Source organism: Pseudocercospora fijiensis (genome assembly GCF_000340215.1).
Source record: "Pseudocercospora fijiensis CIRAD86 unplaced genomic scaffold MYCFIscaffold_9, whole genome shotgun sequence".
NCBI lineage: Eukaryota > Fungi > Ascomycota > Dothideomycetes > Mycosphaerellales > Mycosphaerellaceae > Pseudocercospora > Pseudocercospora fijiensis.
Genome location: NW_006921540.1, coordinates 4,032,795 through 4,059,579, shown reverse-complemented (window position 1 = coordinate 4,059,579; position 26,785 = coordinate 4,032,795). Strand labels below are relative to the sequence as shown.

Sequence of the window (26,785 nt, the reverse complement as noted above, 5' to 3'; positions counted from 1 at the left end):
CGGCCAGCACTGCAAAAGAAATAACCGCCCACCTGCTCAACTCACTACCGCTTCCGTTTCCCATGAATATCGAAGGAGATGAGGTCTGTTCGCGAGGCACTGAACGATAATAGCACTTCGAAGCGATAATTCAGTCACCCCAACATCGAGAAGCTCTGCAAATTATCACATTCTCTACTCAATCACGCTACCCTACATCAATAAGCCCCCACCCTCTTTTTCCACCCATCCATAGGACTATTCACAACCTTCTCCATCCCCGTCTGAATCACCGGTCCAGCCACAAGCTCCAACCCCTCAACCTTCGCACCCCCCTTCTCCAGAGCCCAAAGACTGACCGCAACATAGTTACTCCCACGATAATCGAAAATCCCCTCGGGAACAGGAAACGAGTCCTGCGGTCCGATATTATGCACATACTTCCCAAACTGGTACCCATTGACGAAAATTTGTGCGCGGTATGCGGTGGCTAGGGTGCCCGTGGTGGTGCTGGAATTGGCAAAAGAGAAGGAGAGAGGGATATCGTAGCCTTCGGGCAGATTGAGGTCGAAGGACGTGGTGTAGAAAGCTACGCCGGCGGAGGTGAGGCCTTCGGTTGGGCCGGGGCTGGATTTCCAGGAAGAGGTGGGAGAACCCGGGAGATGGTAGCCTTGGCGTTCGGCGTAGAGGCCGCCTTCGTTGAGAGGGCCGCGAGCGCGGTCTTGGTAGTCTTCGCCTCCGAGGTTGCCGGTTAGTTTCCATTTGATGTCGGATTTCTCGTAACCGGAGAGGCTGTAGTCGAGGATACCTCTGGGCGCTTTCATTTCGCTTGTGCCGGCTCGGAAGTTCTCGTCGAGGCCCATGTTGTCGATGAGGATGGTCAATACGGCAGAGCCTGAAGTGGCGGGGAGGGTGTAGGTTGCGTTCCAGTTTGTGTAGACGTCTGCTCCAGCGAAAGAGCCGATGAATATGTCGTTCAGCCAGACGGAGTGGCCGAAAGCAGATCCACCTTGAGTGGCCAGGAAGAGGCTGGACTCTTTGCCCTTGCCGGTGAAGTGGCCACGATAGAGCAGGCTGCCGGTGTTGAATCCGTAGTCGCTAGCATAGAGTGACGTCGGAGTAGTCAGGTTTCGGTTAGTGTTGTTGCTGTAGGTCAGATCAGCACTCTTCCAGGCACTATCATCGTAGTCGGCCTTGATCTCCGGGAGACTGTCGATGACTTTCCAATTGCACGAAGAAAGTTTAGGGATGGTGATGCTTGGCTTCGTGTATTCGGCCGTCGCCAACACTATACCACCACCTTGCTTGAAGGACACCTGCTTGCCATTGAAGGTCAACTTTCCTAATGGCTCTGGGGCTCCGCCGATGATGTCGAGGGCAGAGGTTGCGTTGAGATCCCCGCAAATGTGCATGTCGCTTCCTTCAACCTTTGCCGAGCGCACTAGATATGGACCATGGATGATGGGCGAGGAAACCTGGGGTTTGTAATCTGTATCGGCTGTCCAGAACGTATACGCAGTCTGGCGATCAACAATGTGGATCGCCAAGCCGTTGCTGAATGAGACGAGTCGTTTGCCGGAGCTGGTGTCAAACTTGAGCACAGTCGCACCGTTCTTGGCAGCAATCTCGACTCCTTCGCCTAACGACAGCTTAGCATCGCCAGATCCTATGACAGCGAGCTCGTTTGTTTCCCCAGGACCAGTGTATATAACGAGCACAGTCTTCTTGCTGTAGCCAGAAGTGTATTGCTTCCACGTGAAAATCTCAGCAGTTGAGTAGAGAAGGTTGAAGCCACCGACATCGTAGTCAGTAACGTATATCTTGGAGTCTCGGCCGTGTAGTGATAGACTACCACCAAGCTGTGGAATGGTGATATTTCCCTTGCTGGTTGGGAGCGTGATCTTGTACTCAGTCGTGTCGAGCGAGTTGTAGGCCCCATGGCGCACCACGAAGAAGTTTGTGACGTTGCCAAGCAGTGCGGTCGTGGCAAGTGCATTATTGCCGGTGTACGAACCGTTCGCATTACTGTTGTTCTGGGCAATGGCCGTCAAGTATGCAGGCGATGCTTGGAGAAAGCTTGCCAAAAGCTTGGCTTGAGAGTACTTCTCACGATTGACAAGGCGCTCCTCGGCAATGACAGCACCATAGTCGTAAGAAGTGTAGCCTCCTGGATGACCAAGGTTGCCCCAATTTGTGCCGCCATAAGTCATGTAAATGTTGAAGATTGTCACTCCGAAGCTGAAATCGTTCTTGTAGAAAACTCGCTCGAATTCGGATCCCAGAAGAGCTAGACATTTATCAAATCCAGGGCCGCCCCATGGATCGAAGCTACCGCCTTGAAATTCGACAAGTGCGTAAGGAGTGCTGGAGCTTTGGTTGAGGTGGACGTTGTGGTAGTTCGTGGGAAGACCGTTATCAGGCCAGATGTACGGATTCGCGCAGTCGAAGCCCAAAGGATATCCGTCATGGCCTGAGGTATTGATCAGCATACGTGTAAGAGATGGGGCTGAGGTAGCAGTATGCAAGTCTCACCATAAATGTCAACTGTAGCATTGTACCTTTGTGGAGGTCCTGGCGCAAAGTAGCCATTTGGGTGCGCATCGTTCGAGATGAAAGGCACAGTTATCCCACCACTTCTGTACTGATCCTCAACTGCCTGCCAGTAGACCGAGTCCGGGAATTCTGGCGTTATCGCAGTGGCTTGCGAGTACTCGTTCTCAGGTTGAAGCAGAATCACTGGGCCTCCTTCCGTGATCTGATGCTTGGCGATGATTCTCGACATGCTCGCGATATAGTTGGCCGTTGCTGCAAGGTATCGAGGATCTCTCGTTCGCACCTTTCCCGCATCACGCTGTAGCCATCCAGGATATCCACCACCAGAGGCTTCTGCGTTGATATACGGTCCCGGACGAGCAAGGATGTAGATTCCTGCCTTCTTGGCTGCATCGAAAAATGGCTCGAGGGCGAAGATTCCTTCCGCCGAGAAATCGCCTCTCTTGCCTTCAAGAAGTGCCCAATGGAAATAGACTGAGACGCCGTTATACCCCATCGCTCTGATCTTCTGGAATACGTCTAGCCAGAGCGATACGACTGGTAGTCGGAACGGGTGAAATTCGCCCGAGTAGAACAGAACTCTCTCGCCGTGCACGAACAACGAGTGCTGTGGTGATCAGCATGAGGAGCTTCTCACATCGTCGCCATCCAACTCACCTCGTCCCACGTCACAATACTCTGGAGTGGCTCACGCCTCGGGTAAGGCCTGATCATCGTGTCTGGCTTCCCACCTATCGCCAATGCCGCTGTTTGCACCGCCGCCGTCGCCAGCAGCGCGGCCTGGTAGATCTTGCCGAACAACATGATGTCTCTCTGGGTTCCGAAGCTCCCGCAATGGCAGTGTCCTGACTTCCTGTACTCGGTGACTGCTTCTACCGCTGGCGAGTAGAAGGTAAGTAAGACTCGCTCACTCACCTGGCGGAGGCATCGACAACAATATCAACAGCCGCTCGCTCCGTCATGGACCGAGTCTGCGATCATCTCGCAAGTTTTCTCGGCGGCAAACACCGCTCACAGGCCACGAAAGGAAGCTTTTGCTGATGATCAGGTACCGCACGCGGAGTTGACCAGGGCGAGCTCCAGCTGTGCTGCTGGGTGATGTAACCGGCAGAACTCACCGCAAGGGACGAAGGCGGGGCGTTGCATTCAATCGTTTCTTCTCCACTGCCAATGCATGTCATTTGTTGTTGGCTATTGCAGCCGTATTATTATTACGGGTGCCAACACGAGAGCGAGAGTATGAGATATAGAGTAAAAAAGCTGAGGAGTTCTTCCGGAAGCAATGTTGTAGTATCATGACGACGACAACATCGGGATGTGGAGGAATCGTTCCCCTCTAATAGTTCTACTGTGAATCCTTCCTTCTGCTGCATTGATTGTATCTTGTGGTAAGCTGGAGCAAGTATCTCAAGCAATGCTATCTGCAGACTACGATCTTGTGGATGCGGCGCTCGATGTCCTGGCATTTTACGGTGAGGTCTGAGAAGAGCGCATCGTTGTAGGAGCTGCTGTCGGTCAGTTCTGTTGATCTTGCGTGAGCAGGAAATAGTGGACTTACTCGCGAAGGCCGTTGACGAAGGCGTCGAAGTTGTTTTGCTGGCCTGTATCGTTGTCGGAGACAGACACGGTGGCGAGTTGTCTTTGAAGGACCCCAGTCTCGAGCTGCCAGCAGTCAGTCTGTTCAAGAAAAAGTTGTGAGCGTGATAGCGAGGTTCTTGGCACGATCGTTTAGTTGCCTATTTAACGGCGGAAAGGGACCTACCTGTTGTCGCCGTTTCGTTAGACTACCGCTTTAGTCAAATGGATTATAGCGCCTGTTTGATTAGATTTCATTTGGAATTTAACTAATTTGCTAGTAAAAAATATATATAGAATACGAGAAACGAGTTTTCTTAGCGTACCTATAGAAGTAGGAGGTATATATCTAAATTTAAAGGAGGATAATAACTATATCTAGAGGCTTCCTATAGGCGATAGTAGTATAGAATAGAGACGTTTAGTAGGTAGTTATATTTTACCTATATAGGTAGATTAAATTTAGCTAGGATTTACCTTCTATAGCTTAGTATTATTAATCTTATAATCCGGTTTTTATATAAACTTAACTAAACAATCCCTAGAACTAGACTAAATACGCCTTATTTAATTAAAAGCACGAGTCTAATAAAGAAGACTTAGAGCTTATTTAATAAAAAATAGTAGACGAATATAGCGTTTTTAATTAAAGAGATCGAGATTTAATTAAATATAAACGGGCGATAATATATCTTATCTAGTATCTAAGAGTTCGGATATAACCTATAGGTAAGGAAAGAATCGTAAAGCTACGCTTTAGAATAGTATCGACGCTACCTTCGTTCGACCGCTATCTATCTAAAGAGAAGAAACTACTTAGTACTAACTACGCTCTCGAAGCGCCTACGACGGCTTAATTATAGACTATCTAATCTTCGTAGTAGATCTACTTCCTAACTAGTACTTAGAATTAATAAGGTAAAATTTAAAGTAATTATAACTTTCGATAAGACGTATAACTATCCTAAATACTAGTACGCTTTTTAGGGGATTATTCTAGAAGACGAGTTATATACTTATATATATAAAGCGCCCCTATAAGCTAGCAGATACTAGTAGCTCTATAGGCTCTAAAAGCTATTATATAGAATAGGAACTATTTTTAAGCTAAAGAATACCCTTTACCGCTATAGCTATACTATCTAACTAGTAGTTAGGGAGTCTTCTACGATATATAACTCCGCTAAGGGTTTAGGTAGTAGTCGGTACGTTATAGATAGTTATATAGTCTCGAGGGCGTATATTTATTATTACTAATCTATCCTCTTCTTTCTACTATAGACCTACTTATAGGTAAATAATCTCGAGTATAGTAATAGTAAAGGAAAGGGAATCTATAATCTTTAAACGACGAGTATAGAGAAGTAACTTTAAGGGAATAAGAAGGATAATAAGACGATTCGAAAGGGAGCCCGGAGGAATAAAATAGTTATTCTATATACTATAGTTATAGTAGTCGAGTAGCTATATATTACGCCCGAAACGTCGCGATCTACTTTAATCCTATCTACTTAACTATCGGTCTCTATATACTACCTCTTAAATTTCCTCCTAAACCCTAGTAACTAGACTCTCGAATTTTCCGCCTTTTTAGGACCTTATAGAGTTTAAAAAAAAGAAAAAAAACTTTATAAGGAACTAGATATATAGAAGAGTTAATAATAGTCGCAGATTATTAGAAGTTTTCTTTAAGAATAGAAGTTCTAACACTTCGTTAAGAGTCCTTACTACTAAAGCCTAGACGGAGGAAAGTACTAGAATAATATCTAGCGACTCTCACTACTACGGCTCTACGGCTATCGTATAATTAGAGGTTACGAAAGAAACGGCGATCGATCTACTACGATATATTTATTTTCTAGTTCTCGGACTATATATATATTCCTAGCGAAAAGGCTATTACTTAATATAGACAATCGAGAAAAGAAGAAGAATAAGTTCTATTAGCAATAATACTCTTCTCGATGTTAGAGGCTTTGCTATTAGGAGGCGGCGCGCCGGAACCCTAACGAGCTTGTATTTCCCTAGACTCGGACGCAACGGACGCGGTTTAAGCGTTCCTAGGCGCCGATTATCTAGGGGTTAAAAACTATAGCCTAATCTCTCTCCGGAGATTGCCCCGAATAAGGGTTGGATAATCCTTGCGGAATAGGTTCGTACTTTATAGAAGGACTACCTCGATTTGCATCCGCGAGCGCCGATATATATATAGGTATGTTTTTAGATAAGGGAGTGCGGATAGAGAATCTTATCGTCGGTCTGCGAAATCTCTGCTTTGCCGTACTAACGATATTAGGATATCTAGGTGTTGCTTACGGTCGGGAATTCCGGAGCACTTATTAAAGGCCGTAGATAGAATACGTAATAGAAAAAGAGGTCGAGAGATATACAAGGTTTATATCCGTACCTATAGAGAGAGCGAGCCGCCTGCGCTACGGGTTAACTAGGATAATGCAGCATCTTATAGCAAAATATAATCGGCTAGTGCTAAGCGGCTATTTAGCAAGTGCTTAGTAATATACCTCCCCGGGTAGGTTAAGTGCCTATTCCTAATAGAGTGCCTTGTTTTATACGTAAATCGCGCTCTTTTTTAGGTACTAGTACCTCGCGTCGCCTAGACGCGTACTTAGAATAACGTGTTTATAAATTTTTAATAGTATAGCGAATTCGAGGTATTGTTATCGTTACTATATCTTAAGTCCTTTACGAGTTATCTATTCTCGGCGATTTCTTCTAAGATATTAATAAGCCTAATATTAATAAGCCTAAGTCGCTAGTAGATAGTAGTCTCGGTAATAAAGAGGTCGATTTAGAGGGTTTAAACGACGAGGAGCGCCGTAAGTACGAGCTCGAGAGGCAGGCGTAGGCGTAGGCGTAGAAGGAGGGTACTAAAGAAGAGGTAGATCTCGAGGAATTAGCGACTTAGGTAGTAGATACTACTATCGAAGACTCTACTATCGAAGACTCGGAAGATAATAAACCTAGACTATTATTAGCTCCGCTAAAAGACGACTACCGCTCGCTTAACGAGGCTATTACTACTATATAAGAACACGCCTTTAAGGCTAGTTACTACTAGCGTATTAAGTTTAGAAACAAGTCGAAATTGCCTTAAAACCGCGGTCTCTAGGTATCTCGCTATCTTATCTATATATAGGGTAATAAGCCGCTAGTAAGAGAGAATTTCGTACGTAAAGGGGCTAGCTCTATACGAGTCGGTTGTCTAGTGTCGTTATAGTTGCGCGCCTACGATTTAAAGAGCCTACTTAGTCGCTAGTAAGTCGGAAATGTTAGTAGAACCTATAACTACGATATAGTCTATAGCGCTTAGTTTGCGCCGCACCGTCGCTACTAGCGTAACGAGGCTATATAGAAGGCTATTATCGATAATCTAAATGCTAATACGAGTGCGTATACTACGCTTAGTCGGTTAATAAATAAGGCAGACTATAAGTACGAGAAGTCGCATTTGTTAAAGGCACTCGGCCGAGATTCGGTCGATACTAAATCTTAACCTATTTAATACTTAACTAATAACAATACCTTCTATATAGGTATTTAGGTAGTTAGAGACCTTATTAACGTCCGCTAGGCCGCTCGGAAGGCTACGTAGGGCGATAAGACTATATCTAAAGCCCTATTCGAGCTACTAGACTAGCTAGGTTTCTACTAGAAGAAGGAGGTAGATTCAAATAGTAAACTAGACAAATTGCTCGTTCTTAACCCCTAAATAGCCGAGTTATATAGGCTATATCCTAAGTACCTTATTATCGACAATACCTATAAGACAAACAAGTACAACCGTCTACTTTTAAATATAGTAGTAGGTACTAGAGTAGGAGACACTATTCTACTTAGATACTATATTATAGGTAACGAGGATAAAGCTGCGTTTACGTAGTTTGCTAAGGCGTTTAAAGAGCTAAGTACTAAGCATAATCTACTACTACTAGGCTTATAGGTTACTAATCGAGACCGTAGCTATATAAATGCTCTTAATAAGGCCTATCTACGTATACCGGCTCTTATCTGCGCCTAGCATATGTTTAAGAACGTATAGGCATAGGCTCGGAAGCTAATACCTTAGAAACAGGTACTTAATAAAGAGACAGGCAAGAACGAGTAGCAAGACGATCTAGACTATACGACCTTTATAGACAACTTCCGAGCCTGCGTCTATACTAAAACAGTAGAAGAATTTAACACTAAAGATGCCTAGTTAGCAAGCTACGAGAACCCTTACTATATAACCCTTCGAGACTATATCTACCGCGAATATTAGGCTTATAAGTATAAGCTAGTATACTACTTCTAGTAGACCAAATTTGCCTTCTACGGACAAGCTATTACTTCTAGAGCTAAAGGCGCTTACTTAACTATAAAGAGGTAGCTTACTAGTAGGCGCTATAATATCCTTACCCTCTTCCTAAAGCTCCGCCCGTAGTAGGCTATTCGTTACTTAGAGATTACTATACGGATAATACGAGAACGTACTACTATACTAATTGCTTTCCGTAGACCTAAGTTTGTAAAGACTAATAAGAAGATCTACCGATAAGGCTTATAGAAGGGCCTTAACTAGCTAAAGTTAGCGTACGACGAGATTGCTAAGCTAGTAAAGGAGCCTAGCAAACAGCGCTCTTAGTGCTTAGGCTGCTTTCGGAAGTTATAGGGTATCGTTTGCAAGTATATAATAATCGATACTATTAAGTTAACTAGATCCTTCGAATTCGACCCCTATACGCACTTCGATAGGCACTAGTATATCGATAAAGCCGCGGCGCTAGTAAGGGCTATTATTAAGCTTAAGAGACCGGTTTAAGAGCTATTAGTATTACTAAACAACCGCCGTAGAAGAGGTAGAAGAGGTAGAGCGGCAGCTACGAGAAGATACGTACGTACTAATTAACGAGAGGTATTAGGCTTTAAATACGTAGACCGCAATAACCCTGCCTCTTAACGAGGCCGTAGACGGCGTACGAGGGCGTCTATATAACAACCTCGTACGGTAATATAACCTCGTATAGCAATATAATAACTACGACCTTTAGCTCCGCTAGTCTATACGCCTACTAAGCGCTACGGCTTTGTTAGCAACGATCTAGCTAGTATTTAAAGAGCCGCTATAGTACTTAATCGACAACGTCTAATAGCGCTAGCACTACCGCTAGTAGTGCCTTACTCGGAGCGATAGTTTGTCTAGTTCTATAGTAGTTAACCTATACTACCGCAGGCTCTAGGTCTACTAGTAGCGACTTAATCTACTATATTTAGTGCCGCTCCGCTACTATTAAACTAATAGGCGTTTACTTAGCAATAGTATATACTAGGTTCTATAGCTCTACTACTATCTATAGTACCGCTCCGCGGAGGTCTATAGTAGTAGCAAGGTCTATAGCGGTAGCAAGGTCTATAGTAGTAGTAGCTAGTTCTATACGCTCGTAGCTATTAGTATGCCGGCTATAGCAATTAGTTCTAGTAGTCTTATATATCTATACGCGTTAAGGGCTTCTAAAAATGCCTCATTCTTAACCCTAATTATTACTATATACGTATAGTTCCTATACTAAACACTTTTACTAATTTGTACAGCTAAATACGTCTGTATACGCTTATAACCCGAACCGGAGGTATATTACTAAGCACTTGCCAAATAGCCGCTTAGCACTAGCCGATTATATTTTGCCGCATCTTATACTCGAGGCGACTTTATATACCCCGTCGGCGCCGGGATCCCGGTCTCGCGTACTATTATCTCCTAGTCGACGCGATGCTTCTAGTATTAACTATTACGCTTAGGCAACTAGATACTGTATATATATATATATATACACTTAAACTGTATATATAGCGCACTCTAAGGTAGATAGTCGTGTTTATGCAACATTCTCCTAATAATATATTAATATTATTCTCCTAATAACTATAGCTAGAGCCGTCGACTGTTCTAGTTAGACTTATCTTCGGTCCTTAATCTTTGTATAGAAGACTACTACTAAACCCCTACGGAAGCGCTCTATGCCCGTATTCTAGATAGCTTAGGAGTTTCTAAGGATTTGTACTATAGCCTTCTACTAAGTCGGACTTCTTAGTTTATAAGTAAAGAGAACGCACTTCTCGATAATAAGAGCGATAGCGTACTTTAAATCTTAAGTAAATATTAGTAGCTCGCTGCTGCTAATGTAATCCATTTATCCTATGTCTTCTACGACAATCTTATAGTCGCAAATAGAGTTAATATATAGATCTTAGCTACGTAGAATAGCGAGCTAGCACGATTTTAACTAAGGCACAAAATGCTAGGCCTATTTCGCCGGTGTCTACGAGGGGCGGTAAGCATCGGTAGAGCTCTCTAGCTGCTCCTAATTAGATACATATCCGAAGCTACCTCTATTTAGGCGCCCCGCTTTATAGGCTTATATAGACCTTCTACCTAAATTTAGTACCTTCTACCTTCTACCTTCTACCTTCTACCTTCTACCTTCTACTCTGTCTCTACGTCCTTATATTATCTCTCCGCTAAGTACACTAATATATATCTAGCTTAGCGGTCTATGCTAAGCCTATAGCGAAGCGCCTAAAAGAAAACCGTACGGCTCCTATATAACCGTCTAGTACACAAACGAGAATTCGAATTTATAGAAGTACAACTATATATTAGATAGACAAACCTAAAAAAGCTGTTCTGCGCAATAATACGATCTTTTAAAATAGCTATACAAAGTATACGTTAAAATGTCAAATTAAAGCTATAGATGCGATCTTCTAAGATAGGTCTTCCGGTAACTGCGTTTGTTCTACCCTCCTTTGTATTACTTATATACAAACGGTATATAAAACGCTAAGTAAATTACGAGCGGACCCTTAGATTAACCGCCGCTCGTACCTCCGACTCTTAGAATACCTATATTCTTAACCCTTTGCCTTTATCTTACTACTAAGGGCTATACTATATTACTAGTATATATGCACCTTTACTCGTAGTAATTCCTTTATCTAGCACGTTCTTAGACTCGAATAGGCCTAACGAAGGGTCTAGAGAGCCCTTTAGATACCTGTTTGCCTTATCGTACCTCGCTATCGTACCTCGCCGTCGCCTACTAATAGTATACTATAACTAACCTACCGCGACTAACCTACTAACAAACAGACAATAGCGCTACCTCCGAGGGGCACTCGTAAGCAGCGTAATAGGGAGAAGAAGGATAGGGCTAAGAAGCGCAAGACTAATAGATAGCAGAATAAATCCGAGTAGCACACTAGCACTTTCTAATAGCACTTCTAGGTCGCGCCGCCGTAACTCGAGAGCGCCCGGATTTTAGTTGCTTACTGCCGGTCTAGTAGCCTAAGAATAAGCGAGATTATAAAGTATAGTTCTAGACTCGTTGCGATCGTATTAACGCCGCCGATAACCTATTGTCGTAGGACTAAGTTAAGCAACTCGCATATAATGCCGTAGCTTCTCTAGAGGCTAAGAATATCTACCGTAATATCGTTACCGCTAGCCTTGTTAAGCTATTAGATCGCCTTTACCTAGGAAAAGGATATTAGCCGAAGGACGTCTAGATCGATCTAGTCTTCGCGCTAATCTTCGGCGGTAGCAATGTTCTATAGATCTCGAAGATAGGCGAGGGCAAGAGCTTAGCATTTACAGCCCTTACGTATTCAACTAGCCTTATTACCCTCTAGTTTACACCGCTAAATCGCCTTAGCGAGGAGTAGGCTAAGGTCGTCGAGAACCGGTATTAATAGCTGTAGTTAGATAGCTAGTTAGATAGCTAGTTAGATAGCTAGTTAGATAGCTAGCCGATCGAGCGAGATAGTATCGTTAACGCTATTAATATTACCTCCGAAACTATAAGCCTCTATCCTAAGCTATACGACTATATTACTAATAGTAGATATTATTATATTATCCTAAGTCTAGAAACCGGTGCTAGTCTAGCCTTTAGGAAGCTACTATAGGACCCTAAGGTTTGTGCCCGTATCGGTCTTATAGTAATCGATGAAGTCTATCTTGTTAATAAGTAGCGTAACTTTCGGAAGGAATATATATAGATCTTCGCTCTACGCAAGTTACTCTATAATAATACAGTTTAGCTCGGCTGTTCTACGACAATGTCCGAGGATATAGAGGACTTTATACTTAAATATAGTAGATTTCGTCTAGTTAGTAATTAGCTATTCTAGACTAAGATTATTCGTAGTAGTGTCGATCGTCTAGATACTATATATATCCTACGTACTATTCTAAGGAATTAGCTCCGCTTATACGAGTACCTGTATTTCGCTATCGATAGTGTATTCGACCTAGAGACTAAGGAAGCTACGCCGATAAACATTAAGAAGGCCCTCTTATTTATTAATAGTCGTAAGTATGTCTAGGATCTAGCTAATATTATTCGGTATTAGCTAGTCGCAACGACTGCTAAGTATAGGGACTAGAAGAAACGATACACATAGGACAACAAAGGTGTTAATATATACACTATAGTAATATTCTATACTAGTAGTATCGCTAAGCGAGACTAGAAGCGCCGGTATAACCGCTTCTATAAGACTGTAGAGCATCTAGATAGGCTATCGGAACACCGGATTATAGTTGCTACTACTGCTTTTAGTATTAGCCTAAATATACTAGATATTAAGCTTGTTTACTAGACTAGGTTTACTCTTACGCGCGACATCGAGGATATTATCTAACGTCTTAGCCGTACCGGTCGTACTATTCTACGTAGTTTAGCCTTTATCTTCCTACTATACTATATCGATAATCGTCTTAAGCAGCCGCGGCTAGAATCTGACTACCCGGCAATTAAGCCTCGCCGACGTAGATCGTATAGAGCATTCCGGCTATTAGGGCTCCGCTAGTCTAAGCTTCTAGGAGAAGATACTAATACGCTAGGTGCTCGAGAAGCCGCTAATAATAATAATAATAATAGCGATAGAAACTACTAGACTAAGAAAGAGATAGAGCTTCGCGATAAGATTCCTCGGATTTAGCGGGAGTTCTAGAATAACTATCTACGCGAACAATACGGCATATGTCTACGTAAAGTCGTCCTTCGCTATCTCGGTAAGGATAAGGCAGTATATACCTAGCAACTACTAGTAGTAGAAGATTGCTATAACATCTATAACCTAGAACTAGACGCTCTTTATATCGACATACCTCTAGAGGGTGTTACTCCCCCGAAATTCAAGGCTCCGAGAGCCGGCACTCGTCTAGCAATTAGATTTAGTATACTAAAGGATTAGATATTAAAGCGGCCTGCCCTTTAGTATCTAGATTATTTAAGCCGTATTCGATTCGACCTTCTATCGACTAAGGTTATAGACGATCCGATTCTAGCTAATATCGCTAATATCTTTACTACCGCTAACTTAGTTAATAAATAGAACGAGAGTGTTACTATCGATTAGGATCTCCTTAAGTAGAAGGCGCTAGTATTTGTAGACTAGTTCGAGAAGCTTTAGTAGTACGAGTAACTATTCGCTACCTTTTAGCTAATCGATACTCTAAAAAGCCTTAGTCTAGAGATATTAACTAAGTAGCGTGCTATTTATAATACGAGGAAGAGGGCCGAGGAAGATAGATAGAAGAAGGCCGAGGAAGAGGCTACTCGAGAAGCGGCTCGTAGCGCCCTAAATATACGTCTATCGGATACTATACTACTACCTACAATGCCCTTTACTCTATAGCAGCGCGCTACTGCTCTAAATAAGTTAAGAAGCGGTATTGTAGGCTCTACTAGCGTATAGGCTAACCTCCTTTATAGCCGTAATACTTAGGTATTAGGAACTCGAGGCTAGGAGCGCCTAGGCTTATCTAGTAGTCTTAGTCTACGTACTCGGCGACAGCTACCTCTACAGATTAATCCGACTACTAAATAGGTATATACTCGAGCTAAGCGGATTCTTAGTACCGTCTCTCGTACTAACGAGGAGCGAGGTCGTATATTGTATACTAAGCGTAGACTCTCGGAAGCGGGTCGACGTATAATAGGCTCTTAAGGTAGCTCTCCTAGCAGGCGTTAATACTACAATTAGCGGTGAAATAGCCCTAGAAATTGCGGTAGAATAGCCCTAGAAATTGCGGTAGAATAGCGCTAGAAATAGCACTAGAAATGGCACTAGAATAGCCCTAGAAATTGCGGTAGAATAGCGCTAGAAATAGCACTAGAAATGGCACTAGAATAGCACTAGAATAGCACTAGAATAGCGCTAGAATAGCGCTAGAATAGCGCTAGAAATAGCGCTAGAAATGGCGCTAGAAATGGCGCTAGAAATAGCGCTAGAAATAGCACTAGAATTGGCACTAGAATTGGCGCTAGAATTAGCATTTAATAAGGTCCTTCCTTACTACCCTTCTATTATATCCTTGTAAGCTCGCTAAGTCCTTGTCCTATCCCCGGAAAAGTAAGCCGTAACACTACGCTCGATCGCGTTACTTCTATAAGAGCTAGCATATAATATAGGATGCCTAGTTAAGTTACTTCTACGAGAGCCGGTATATAATATAGGATGCCTAGTTTAGCTACTTCTACGAGAGCTAGCCTAGTTTAGCTGCTTCTACGAGAGCCGGTATATAATATAGGATACCTAGTTAAGCTACTTCTACGAGAGCTAGCGCTAGAATTGGCGCTAGAATTAGCATTTAATAAGGTCCTTCCTTACTACCCTTCTATTATATCCTTGTAAGCTCGCTAAGTAGGCTCTTCTATTATATCCTCGTAAGCTCGCTAAGTAGGCTTTTCTATCGTATCCTTATAAGCTCGCTAAGTAGGCTTTTCTATCGTGTTCTTTGCGACGAGGGTTTATAGATAGTTATAGATATTAATAGTCGTATATATCGATAGTCGTATATATCGATAGTCGTATATATCGATAGTCGTATATATCGATAGCATATAAGAGCTAGGCAAGAAGCGTAAATTCGAGGAAGCGATAAGGATACCGAGTCCCGCTAAGACCCCGGATCTAGTATAGTAGAGCGCTTAATTAGTAGGATTAAACGTTATAGCTACTTCCTTCCGCGTATTTATAATACCGACTTTACGACTTTTACGACTTTTATAATAGTATATTACTAATATAGCGAGATACGCCGATTTAGCGCGTTTCTAGCAAATAGCGCTAATAAAAGTGTCTAATACGATAACGACGGCCGCCTTAGGCACTAAGAACCGCCTCCGAAACCCGAGAAGTTACTAATACTAGCGATACTAGCGATACTAGCGATACTAGCACTATACTTATTATACCGCAGCTATTAGTACTATAATATATACGGTAAGGATAGATACGTAGGGCGATAATATATATCGAGCGCTCGTAAAAGCACCCTTCGAGAAGCTACGATAGCCCTCTTACGTTAACGCCCTCTATTGCTTAGACTCTCCCTAGAACGATTATTCTAATAACTAGTTACTATATAAGGCAGAGAAAACGAATAGTAGCGTCCGGGGATCTAATTAACTAGCGGCACTAAGCGGCTATAGAAGCACACACTCCGAAGTATACTAGAATTATTGCGAGCGAAGCTCGCCTTATAATAGCAAGTTGCTAGAATGCGCACTTAGCTACACGTAACGCCAAGCCGACCCCGGATTTCAGAATCCTGCATACCTGATTGGTCAATTTCTACAAGTGGAGACTTTCGGAGCTAGCGCCGGTATCTCCGAACAAGCGCCGACTTCCCGAACAAGCGCCGACTTCCCGAACAAGCGCCGACTTCCCGAACAACCGCTAGTAAAGCCTTTTGCCTTCCTTCTAATACTTCAAATATATAGTAAAATATATAGTAAAATATACAAACAATTAATAAGAAAATTAATAAGAAAATTAACTAAAACATTAATAAAAGAATTTATAAAACAACTTTTAATAAAAGAACCTATAGAAAAATTAATTTTAATTATAGAAAACATACGATTTAAATTTATAAAATTACCGAAAAAATATTAAAGGAACGAGAGCGAGAATAAGAGCGAGGAACCCTAAAATTCGCGGCTCCGCTATACTAGGTATATATAAAATTTAAAAACTCGCGGGCGCTACCGCTATTACTACGTAAGTAGAAGGAGCAGAAGTACTTACGTACGGGTACTATCCTAGTTAGTAAAACAATTAACAAAACAACAAACAAAACAACTAATAAAACAACTAATAAAACAACTAATAAAACAACTAATAAAACAACTAATAAAACAATTAATAGAACAATTAACAAAACAATTAATAAAACAATTAACAAAACAATTAACAAACTAATTAATAAACCAATTAATAAAACGATAAATAAAACAATTAACAAAACAATTAACAAAACAATTAACAAAACAATTAATAAAACAATAAATAAAACAATAGTAGAACAATTAGTAAGGCAATTAATTAAATAATTAATTAAACAATTAGTAAAGCAATTAGTTAAACAATTAGTTAAACAATTAATAAAATAAATTATATTCTAGTAAATAAATAACTTATAATAAAGTTAAAAAGAAGGTAAATAATAAACTAGAGAAGAAACTAAATAATAAAGCAAATAATAGATTAAATAAAAAACTAGAGAACAAAGTAAATAATAAACTAAATAATAAGCTAATTAATAGACTAAATAATAAGCTAGTACTAAACTAAGTAGTAAGATAGAAAACAAGTAATAAATAAGGATATAAATAAGAGGACTTAGACGTATTAGAAAAAAGAAAACATATAATAAAAATAAATAAGAAAATATAAAATAGGTAAGTAAAACAAGTAAGATACTAAATAGAAAAACTGTAAAACATTAAAGAAAAAAATTAAAAATAGTTTTTTTAATAATATAAAAAGTAGTAATAGATATAAAAAATTAGAGAAAACTAGAATAAAAGTAAGTAATATATATAAAGTTAAAAATAATAAAGTAGTATCTAAAATACTAGAAAAGAAAAATAGTAATACAAAAATATAAAAATACTTATTCCTAATAAACTATTCTAATAGAACTAAATCGTATAATAATAGTAATAGCTTCAAGGTCTAGCTTCGAGGTCTAAAGAACCGAATTAGCTTAGTATATATAAGGCGAAAGCTTCGCTCGCACTCCTCTAGGCACGCGCTAGCCGCCTAGGAGCACATTTTATATAGCCTATATGCTACGCGTAATACGCAACAATTAACGCATTCTATTACCAACTATAGTACGCGAGGTATATAGGAAGGGACTTATTAAGCGAAACAACAATAGCTTATTCGCTAAAGCGATACTTATTAGTATCTAGACAACAATAGAGTATAGCCGCGCCCTTAGTATTAGAGACACCGTAGAAAAGGGTTATCGAGCGCGTTATAGTCGTATAGCAATATTAATACGCTTGCTAGAAGAGGCGCACTACAGTCGGATAACAGTCTTAATACGCTTACTAGAAGAGGAGGCGCACTATAGTCGAATAGCAGTCTTAATACGTAAAGGGCTATAGTCGTATAGCAGTGCTATAGTCGTATAGTAGTAGTAAAGACTAAGACTAAGCGCCTTCGGGCTTAAGTATACTAGAGGCCCTTACGTAACGACTAAGGTTATTATAACTAACAGTCCTAACAAAGGCGTTACGCCGACTTAACTAGATACGCGTATGTTATCCTATAAAGAATCCGAACGTAGGAAGCCTATAGCCGCTACTTAAGGTATACCTTACTAAAGAGTTTTTACCGAGTTAGGCCTAGCCGCTACTTAAGGTATACCTTACTAAAGAGTTTTTACCGAGTTAGACCTATAGCAATGCTACGAACCTATTAACCTACTCTATCTGTTAACCTACTTAGTCTATTAACCTACTTAGTAGGAGAGTCGCTATCGAGCCGCTACTTAAGGTATACCTTACTAAAGAGTTTTTACCGAGTTAGACCGTTAGCCGCATTATAGGTATACCTTACTAAAGAGTTTTTACCTCTGCTAATCTACCCGAGACCCGCAGTTTGTTACACTAAGATAAGACTACGATATTCTAATAAAAACTATACTCTTTCGGTTAAATACGTAGTCGACGCCCGCTAAAGCTATAGAAAATAACCTACTCGCTAGGAGAGTCGCCTTCGCAACGTCTTACTCGGCAAAGCCTATCGGAGACCTTAAAAGAAGGACTAAACAAACTCTACCGATCGAGGAACCTTAACTATTAAACAAGCGGCTCTATCGGTAGCAAGCCGCAGAACTAGTAAGGAATAGTATTAATCGCTATAGAGCTACCTATATACGACAAAGAGGTATCGACACTATTACTAAGAAGCCGATAGCTAGTATATTGCTAGGGGTATTAGTATGTTAGTATATATAGAAGAAGAAGAAGAAGAAGTTAAACTAGGAAGCGTAGGTCTATATTAGCGTATCGTAGGTAAGGTTTGCCTCTACTAATAGGATTGCGCTATTTAGCTATAATAGTAAGGCAACAATAACGGCTATATATTATCGCACTTTTAACGTAACGTAATAGCCGCCGACTGCTAGTCGAATGCCTAAGGCTAGAATTGCTACTAGTTCTCGAAATTACCGGAGGCCTCCTTTAGTATTAGGCGCTCTAAATTTATATAGGAACTAAGTCTAAAGGCACGCACTCTAGTCTACCGCTACTACTTCGCTACTAGGCGCGCACTCTAGTCTACCGCTACTCCTTCGCTACTAGGCACGCACTCTAGTCTACGGAGCTATTAGCTATTAAGCTATCCTTATACGCCTAGCCTAGCTAGCTATTAAGCTATTATCGTACGCCTAGCTAAACCCTTCGTAGCTAGCTATTAAGCTATTATCGTACGCCTAGCTAAACCCTTCGTAGCTAGCTATTAAACTATTATCGTACGCCTAGCTAAACCCTTCGACTTTATAAACACCCCCGACGAGGTACGTACTCTAGTCTACCGCTACTACTTCGCCGCTAACCGCCTAGTTAACGGGGCTATCGTTGTCGGCGGCAAGCGCACTTAGAAGATAAAGCTAGCACCTAAGAGATAAAGCTAGTAAGGAAGGCCTAAATAGTAGATATAGCAGGTTAGATTACTATAAACGAATACAAAAGCTATATTTATTTATTCCTTAGTCGCTATAACCGCTGCCCTTATCTATATCTTAGTTACTGCCTATCGCATCGACTACTTCAACCTCCGCATCGATAAGCTAAGCCTATCTATTAGTACGTTAGATAGTATCGACCTACTTAGAGTCGGTCTTATTAATAGTAGTACCCTATATATTACTACGATTAGTCGTAGCCTTACGACTAGCCTTAGCAGCCTCTATATCCTCTACGACTGTATCCGTAATAGTAGAACGACCTTCGAAGTACTCCTTATTGCTTTAGTTAAATATAGCGACCTTCTCGCGGATCTAATCGCTACTAAGCTGCTAGATATCGTCCGATATATGCCTACCGTTATTACTATACGGAGCTATAAAGCTATTCGAGAATAGCTTCTCTACGCAGCTAAAGACGTTAATAGCCGTATTCTTATAGGTATAGTAACTGCTTAGCTTAATACTAGTAAAGGAGGTTATTATATTACGTAGTATACGAGCCGGCTCGCGGTTAAGTGCGATCTTCTTAAAGGTTGCTAGCAGGTTATAAGTCGAGTTACCGATACGATTAATGTCTTCTAAGTACTCGTAGTTATAGATCTCGAGCTACTTATCCGCCGCTATTATATAACCTTTCTTCCTATTAGTAATAATACTAGAAGACAGAATAGCTTCTTAGAGGACATTATTATAGCCTAGACTAAGCAGCTATCGCTTATATATTATTATCCGACTATAATTTCCCTACTTAGTATCGAGGAAACTAGGGATTAGATAGTCGACGGATCGACGGAGATAACTAATATCTGCGTTACGGACCCCGAGGCGTAGGGTAAGGAATATCTTAATCTCCTATATTATCCGAGCTATAGTAGTGTACTAGGCATTAGGTACCGGCTTACTAACGCGGTACGGTAAGCTACGCTATACCTCGACAGATAGGAGCTTCTTATAGATATCCTATACTATCTCTAGGTATTGCTAAGCGGTTAGCCTAGATAGGGCCTCCTTAACTGTATCTATACGGCTCTCCTTACTAGAGATTACAACGCGGCCCTGCTTAGATAACTACTTAATAGCCGCACCGATACTACGAGCCTAGAATATAGTCTTAAGAAGCCGAAGGATCTCGAAGAATTTTAGCTTAGTACTACTAACCTTATTCTCGCTATACTAGAATATAGTATCGCCCTTTGCTATCTAAGCGCTTAGAAGAGGCTTCCTATCGCTATTCTTATCCTAGTGCGTACGTAGGATAGTAAATACATAGTTTATTATAGTATAGAACTAGGCTAGCGATATAAGGAGGCTGTCGCGCTTGTCGTATAGGTCCTTATTCTCGACACTCTCGTTATATACGCTATACCTACGTACGACGGTTATATTGTCGCTATTCTATATATATAGAGGTCCCTCTAGCCCGCTCGCAAAGTCCTTGTTACGGTCTAGGTCCTAGAACTTAAGTAGGATCTCGTCCTATATAGCACACATGCCCTTAATAGTCGCCTCGTCGTTAAAAGAAACAGGCTACGAATACACCTCTATACGGGCCGGGTCTAACTTATCGATTACTAGCTATACTAGTCGCTTTAGATTACTACCGCTATTCTCGAAAATTGCCTTTACGGCCTCTAGAAACATATACGTAATAGCCTTATCGATATAGAAGAGCGTAGTCTTAATACTAATATCGGAAACCTCGTCTCTATCCGGTCGTATTACCTTATTTTTATAGATATTCTTAAAGATATTATTAGCGTTTAGCGGCTTGTCGTAATGGATTATCTTCTTCTTTAGGCTACCCTTCGGAATACGCTTATTAACGGCTATATACGAGGTAGTTATAGCTACTATCTAGTTAGTATCCCTAGTAGCCTAGTCGGTATAGTTCTATATCCGATTGAAATTGTCGATAGTACTACTATACTACTTATCGGGGTAGTTATATAGCTTAGCAATTTGCGTCTCTATATAATTAGCATTCTTATCTATTAAGATCTAGATAGTCTAATATACTAGAGTAATGTTTAGGTTGTTTAAGACCTCGATCGTACGACGACTCGTACTATTGCTAACGAGGAATATTCTAAGGGCCTTTAGAAAGAATAATGCCTTAATATAAGACATAGAATATAGGACTTAAGAGGTTAGCATCGTCGTACGCTTCTGTATAATATTACGCTTATCCGCGAACTTAGTCCGGTACTAGTAATAATCGCGACGTACGTTAGGTAGCAGATTCTAGCCGAGTAACTAATACTATATAGGAGCGACCTATTAGATAGCATCGTCTATATCTCTAAGGTCGATTTCGAAGGTATAGAACTCTAGTTTATATATACTAAACAAATCCTTACTAATTAGGCTCTTTAGCTTATTACGAACAATACGAGTACTAAATAGGCGATCTTCTAGAAAGGTATCGATAATAGCCTAGAGGTTCTTCTCGTATTACTTAGAGCGCTTAGTAGTCTTGCGAGTTTTAGCAGACGTAGATGCTTTGTCGCCCGGCTTACTAACTAGATACTTAACGAAGTAGGTTATACTAACCTTGTTCTTTACTATAGTATCCTTTAGCTTCTTATAATACTTGTCGAGGAGCCGCTTAAGCGCAACGTTTTTACTAGTACGGCGTGCTATTTCTAGGGCCTCTTTATCCTTATCTTTATCTTTATCGACCGTATCGTCTTTATCGCGAGTATCTAACTCCTCGTTACTACTAAGATCTTCGTCTTCTTCGCTAAGGTCTTTATTTATAGTCTCCGACTCCGACTACTTATCTTCGAAGTCGCTAACCCTAGGTATATCCGCTAGTCGTACGAATCGATAGTCTCTAGTATATCGCTTAGGAAGCCGCTTATAGAGTATATTAGTAATGCTGCTATCTGTCTAGGAAGAGGTAGACCGACTAGAGCGTACTAATAACCTAGCTAGCCTAGAAGTAGCGCATTATCTAAATCCTAGTCTATTAGATCGCCGCTATCGTCTTACTACTAAGACGGAAGGATTAGATTGCCTTTATTATCGTAATTATATACCGTTATCTTACTAGAAGGTTCGTTAGATATCTTAAAGGACTCGAGGCCTAGTAGCTATAGTAGTAGCGGTCTAGTAGCGGTAGTAGTAGCTGTAGTACTAGCTATAGTGCTAGCGGTCTGCTAGCGGTAGTGCTAGCAGTAGTAGTAGTAGTACTAGCAGCTATAGTAGCAGCTATAGTAGTAGCGGTACTAGTAGCTATAGTAGTAGCTATAGTAGTAGCAGTGCTAGCAGCGGTGCTAGCAGCTATAGTAGTAGCGGTAGTGCTAGCGGTCTACTAGCGGTAGTAGTAGCGGTAGTAGCAGCTATAGTAGTAGTACTAGTAGCGACTTTTAGGTATTTTAACCTTAGCTTTAGAGTCGCGTCTACTATATAGCAGCAACTTAATAACTATACCTCGGATAGACTTATACTATATATAAAAGGTGTTTAGAAATAGTCTACGAAGGACCTCGAAGTATCGAGTCGGCTATAGGAAGGTTATCGATTGCCCTCGAAGGCTATAGAGTAGTTAGTAGGCATCGGACGGAATTTTCGCCTATTTAAATAATAATTACTAGCGTTAGGAGAAGGACCTCTAAGTATTAGCTAGGCGATGCGGTATATTATATATTAAGGTGTTTCTAGTAGTATAGCTAGCCGCCTAGCAATCCGGATAGCTATAGTCGAGTCGGCTTAGTAGAATAGCGAAAACTTAACGTACTAACGTCGTATAGACTTGTTTAATAGATAGAATAAAGCGCAATTAGTAGGGCTATAACCTCCGCTATTTAGAATGTCTTGTATACGTTGTAGTATTATATTAGTGTTTGGCAGGCTAGTTTCGTACGGGTTTATATCAGGCTCGTAGGCGAAGAATTGGGTAGAGTGCTCGTGATTGGTTGTCGGTAAGTTCGGAAGCTAGCCCTAATTACTAATCTATTACGTGCACTCGGTCGCAATATGATCCCCATTCACTACACATCTACGCAACTCAATTCTTCATGCCTACGAGCCTGAATGGAGGTAGATCCGAAGACCATTCATCGCGCAGACGCTGCTTGTATCGAGCTCACCACATCACCGAACCACATCGGCGCAGCGGACATCATATCTTTGATTGTGCTCGCCTGCGTCATTCGATCCGAGGTATGGACCAGAGGAGGATGAAATTTTGAAGAACAGCGACGCGGTCCCCGAAAACTCGCTCAAAGCCGAGTACAGTCTCCCCATGACTTTGCAAGATGCATTGCGTTGGGCTGCGACCAGCAAAGACTAGTTATGATGGCATCCACGTCTCTCCTCTCGTGGCGAGCTTGTTCAACCATGTGGCAGCTTTAGCTGTGCAGTGTGCAACAGTTGCAGAGCACTACAGTATCGGACGCAACTACAAATGAAGCAGCACAAAGTATGTCGAAGCAGATTCTTTGCAAAAACGATAGTCGTTTCACCATCGACATCAGCTTTGTCAGACCTGTTTGTTATGCTTCCCGCCATCCTTGCCGTTCCATGGCATTGCTCGGAGAGTGACTCGTCGAAAGCACTCTTGGCCGTTCTCAGACATGGTACGATATGCAATGCATAGAGGGCTCCTGCTTCATCAAGACCTAAACGCAAAGTACCCGTTTTGAAGCACCAGTACGCATGGTGCACAGGATGTGGCCACTTTTTGCATGCGAGTACACTACTATTAGGTAGCGCTCAATCTATCTACACGAAACTTAAAAGAGTTCTTGAGTGCAGACATCAATCCCGTCTCTGGGCATGTGCGAAACAATCATGCGCCGCCGCCGCCGCCCGCTCGAAAACTCCACGCGTGCACCAACTTTCGCTTCTTCAAAGTCCACTCTTCGCCTTGGCGGCTCCAGGATATATACTCTGAAGATGCTGGGTCAGCGGGACTCCACCCTTGGTCAACGCGGCGATTTGCGGGCAGCCGATGCTCTCGACTGTCGTTGCGATTAAGTCGAAGAAGGTCTTGAACAGGTTGTTGGTGAAGGAGGGGGAGCCGGTCTTGATGAGTTCGAGGGCGAAGCAGATGAGATTGTTTCCTTCGAGGAGGTGCGCCAAGTTCATGATTCCTCCGCCTAGATCGTCCAATCTGATGCCTGTTGACAAAATTAGTTAGTGGTAGGTAGACGAGAGGAGGTTCGTCGAAGAGAAGGACATACCGGCAAACGTGTTGACTCTACCCATGTTACCGCCAATGCTGGCGAGCTCGGGGAACCAACCAATCCACTGGATCAGATCGAAGTTGAACTCCAGCAAGCCGTACGCTCCCGGCCGCCTGGTCCAACGCTCAGGAATCCTCTCCCAGCCGATGTTGTAGGTGAACGGGCGAGGATAGTCACAGATTCCGAAAAAGGATTTGAGGATATCGTGGGTCAGGACACCTGTGATCAATCATCAGCCATCTCCTCGCAGCAGATTTTTGATCTTCCAAGACCCTCGTTCCTCCTCACCTTCTGGATGAGCTGGATCCGTATAATTCGCAAAAAGGCGTGCCGCGAAGATCTTTGCAGCGTTGGCTACCACCATTCCCGAGACGGGTCCGAAGTAGAAGTTCGGGCTGGTGGCGATGCATTCGTGAAAACGTCGAGCGGCAATTGCTCCCATGTCATGGAAGGTGAAAGGACGACCTTCGGGAACGCTGTTGTAGAGGCGGTGGAAAAGGTTGATGTCGAGAGTCCAGGCGTCTCCGGTGTCGAAGAGATCATTGCGGGTCAGGGAGCAGTCTGCTTCGACGAGGTTGTGGGCGAAGTCTAGACCTTGCGGCTCGCCCAGGAGGCCCAAGAGCCCTCCGAGCGGAGGTCCCACTTTGGTATCAGGTCCACCGATGGACCAAGTCAGCGTGATGGGATCTCCTGCAGAGAGGACAGCCATCAGAGCGTTGGCAAGCGCTATATCTATTCCTACACCATAGAGCTGATTGATGGTATGGACGACTTCGAACAAGCCCACGACGCCATTGTGGGCGATGTAGTTGTGGTTGGCTGCGGCGTTGAGTCCAGGGCAAGGCCCTCTCTGATCACCTTTGCAAATGTCAGCACATTTCACGCAGTTCCGCTCCGCCAGGAAACAAACGCTCACCAGAACTCGGTGGCACGAACGCGTGCGCTCCCGTTACCTCTATGAAACCCCCTCCGTACGTGAAACTCCCACCACCTAGGAGGGGCAATGAGCCGGTGAGACCAGACAAAGCGCTGAGGGGATCTGTATGTATAACAAATTTCAGCAACAGCATATCACCACCACGGACTCTACTCTTCCTACCTCCACCTCCACCTCCACCCGCAGCTCCAGACACAGCACCAAGCAATCCCGCAAGCTGTCTCTTGAAGAGTTCCTGTTGTTCCGGATTCGGGATCCTCTCCTCGAAATGTCGTATGAACTCTCTGCGGTGGTGTTCATGATGCTGGTCGGCAAGATACGCAAATCCGATGACATGTCCAAACAGCAATGCGAGCGAAACGAGCGACAAGGAAACGAATGACGGAAAACGAGCGTGAGTATGCATGTTAGGACGAAATCATCAACGAAGCCGGCTGGTGGTAAGCAGCATTAGCATTGCCGGTGTGGTAGCAAGCAAGCAGGCAAGTGAAGATGAACGTCAGTCAGTCAGGTTAGGAGCACGCACTGCGCACTGCGGCTAAACCACACGACGTCGCTGCTGAGCAGCAAAATTGCAGGCGGCGCGGATCCCAGCGGTATGAAAGGGGACAAGGGGACCCAGTGACCTGTGGCTGTGATGATGTGATCAATTGCTTTAGGCTTTGCCTCCGAAATGCCCGGGCGAGCGTGTCACGAGCCTCAAGCCGGGGTGCCGTCTAATTCTCCCATCTCTCGCCCTCAAACCGAGATGAAGGACAGCTATTGGTTGAAATCACTCGTGATCCGTGGTCCAGTCCCGAAAAAGATATGATTTGTTGGTTGATATTATTATTATGATTATGAAAGGGTCGAGCCGTGCGACGGGCGTGCAGGTCCCAGGAAACGTTTCGGGAATACAATTCGAACACACTCCGAGGTTGAGATTGTCCAAGATGGCCCGTTCGTCGCGTTATACATTGCTCTTAAACGAGCCAGACAGTGCTGTCCAGTCTCTCCACTATTTGCATGACTCGGATCTGGCCCGACTTGGTGGTCGGCGAGTTTGGAAAATGTTGGCATGATATGACTGAGCACCGTCTGAACGGGACTCGGGTCAATCGACATGGTTCGTTGGCTTGGCAGCAAAGGTGCCTAAGAGAACCATTGTTCGAATTTCAACGAACACTGAGCGTATGTATGTATGAGCAGTGAATAGATGCGTGCGAGCCTAAAAAAAGGATGAGTAACCGGAGGATTCTGGATGATCTTCCAGGACCAGCCAAGCATGCCGAGCCGCGTGTCTCAGTGGACTGCATTATGCATAGGACCCAGTGCATTGCAGGCTCCGTGCAGGAGGACCGAGTGGTAGCCCTGCAGATGCTGCATTGATGTCGAAAGCGAAAGAGCATTATTCTCGGCCAGCGCAGCGGTTCGACAACGCAACACGGCTCTCGGATGCGCCATGTTCGCTCCAGCTGGCGGGTAAGTTACATGGCGCATTCGGAATGCGGTTGACTT

General features: G+C 42.7%; 2 protein-coding genes across 2 annotated transcripts; both read right to left on the bottom strand.

The window, feature by feature from the left end:
• Positions 1 to 197: 197 nt before the first annotated feature.
• Positions 198 to 3,246, bottom strand: MYCFIDRAFT_43486 (glycoside hydrolase family 35 protein; the record flags this gene model as incomplete). Its single annotated transcript, XM_007932344.1, has 3 exons — positions 198 to 2,449; positions 2,512 to 3,139; positions 3,190 to 3,246. 3 exons carry the CDS (start codon positions 3,244 to 3,246, stop codon positions 198 to 200), a joined length of 2,937 nt encoding a protein of 978 aa, XP_007930535.1.
• Positions 3,247 to 23,835: 20,589 nt separating this feature from the next.
• On the bottom strand, positions 23,836 to 25,745 carry MYCFIDRAFT_60430 (uncharacterized protein). Its single transcript, XM_007932423.1, has 5 exons — positions 25,451 to 25,745; positions 25,268 to 25,390; positions 24,640 to 25,209; positions 24,349 to 24,570; positions 23,836 to 24,285 (listed from the first exon to the last, which is right to left on the bottom strand). Exons 1-5 carry the CDS (start codon positions 25,692 to 25,694, stop codon positions 24,014 to 24,016), a joined length of 1,431 nt encoding a protein of 476 aa, XP_007930614.1. The 5' UTR covers positions 25,695 to 25,745; the 3' UTR covers positions 23,836 to 24,013.
• Between the last annotated feature and the right edge of the window lie 1,040 nt (positions 25,746 to 26,785).

Bases quoted from the DNA above. Each gene is read 5' to 3' on its own strand.
- MYCFIDRAFT_60430 (XM_007932423.1), bottom strand. From the start codon at position 25,694: ATGCATACTCACGCTCGTTTTCCGTCATTCGTTTCCTTGTCGCTCGTT. The intron at 24,571-24,639 runs GTGAGGAGGAAC...GATTGATCACAG, and splicing joins GGATCCAGCTCATCCAGAAG to GTGTCCTGACCCACGATATC. The intron at 24,286-24,348 runs GTATGTCCTTCT...TTTTGTCAACAG, and splicing joins TAGAGTCAACACGTTTGCCG to GCATCAGATTGGACGATCTA.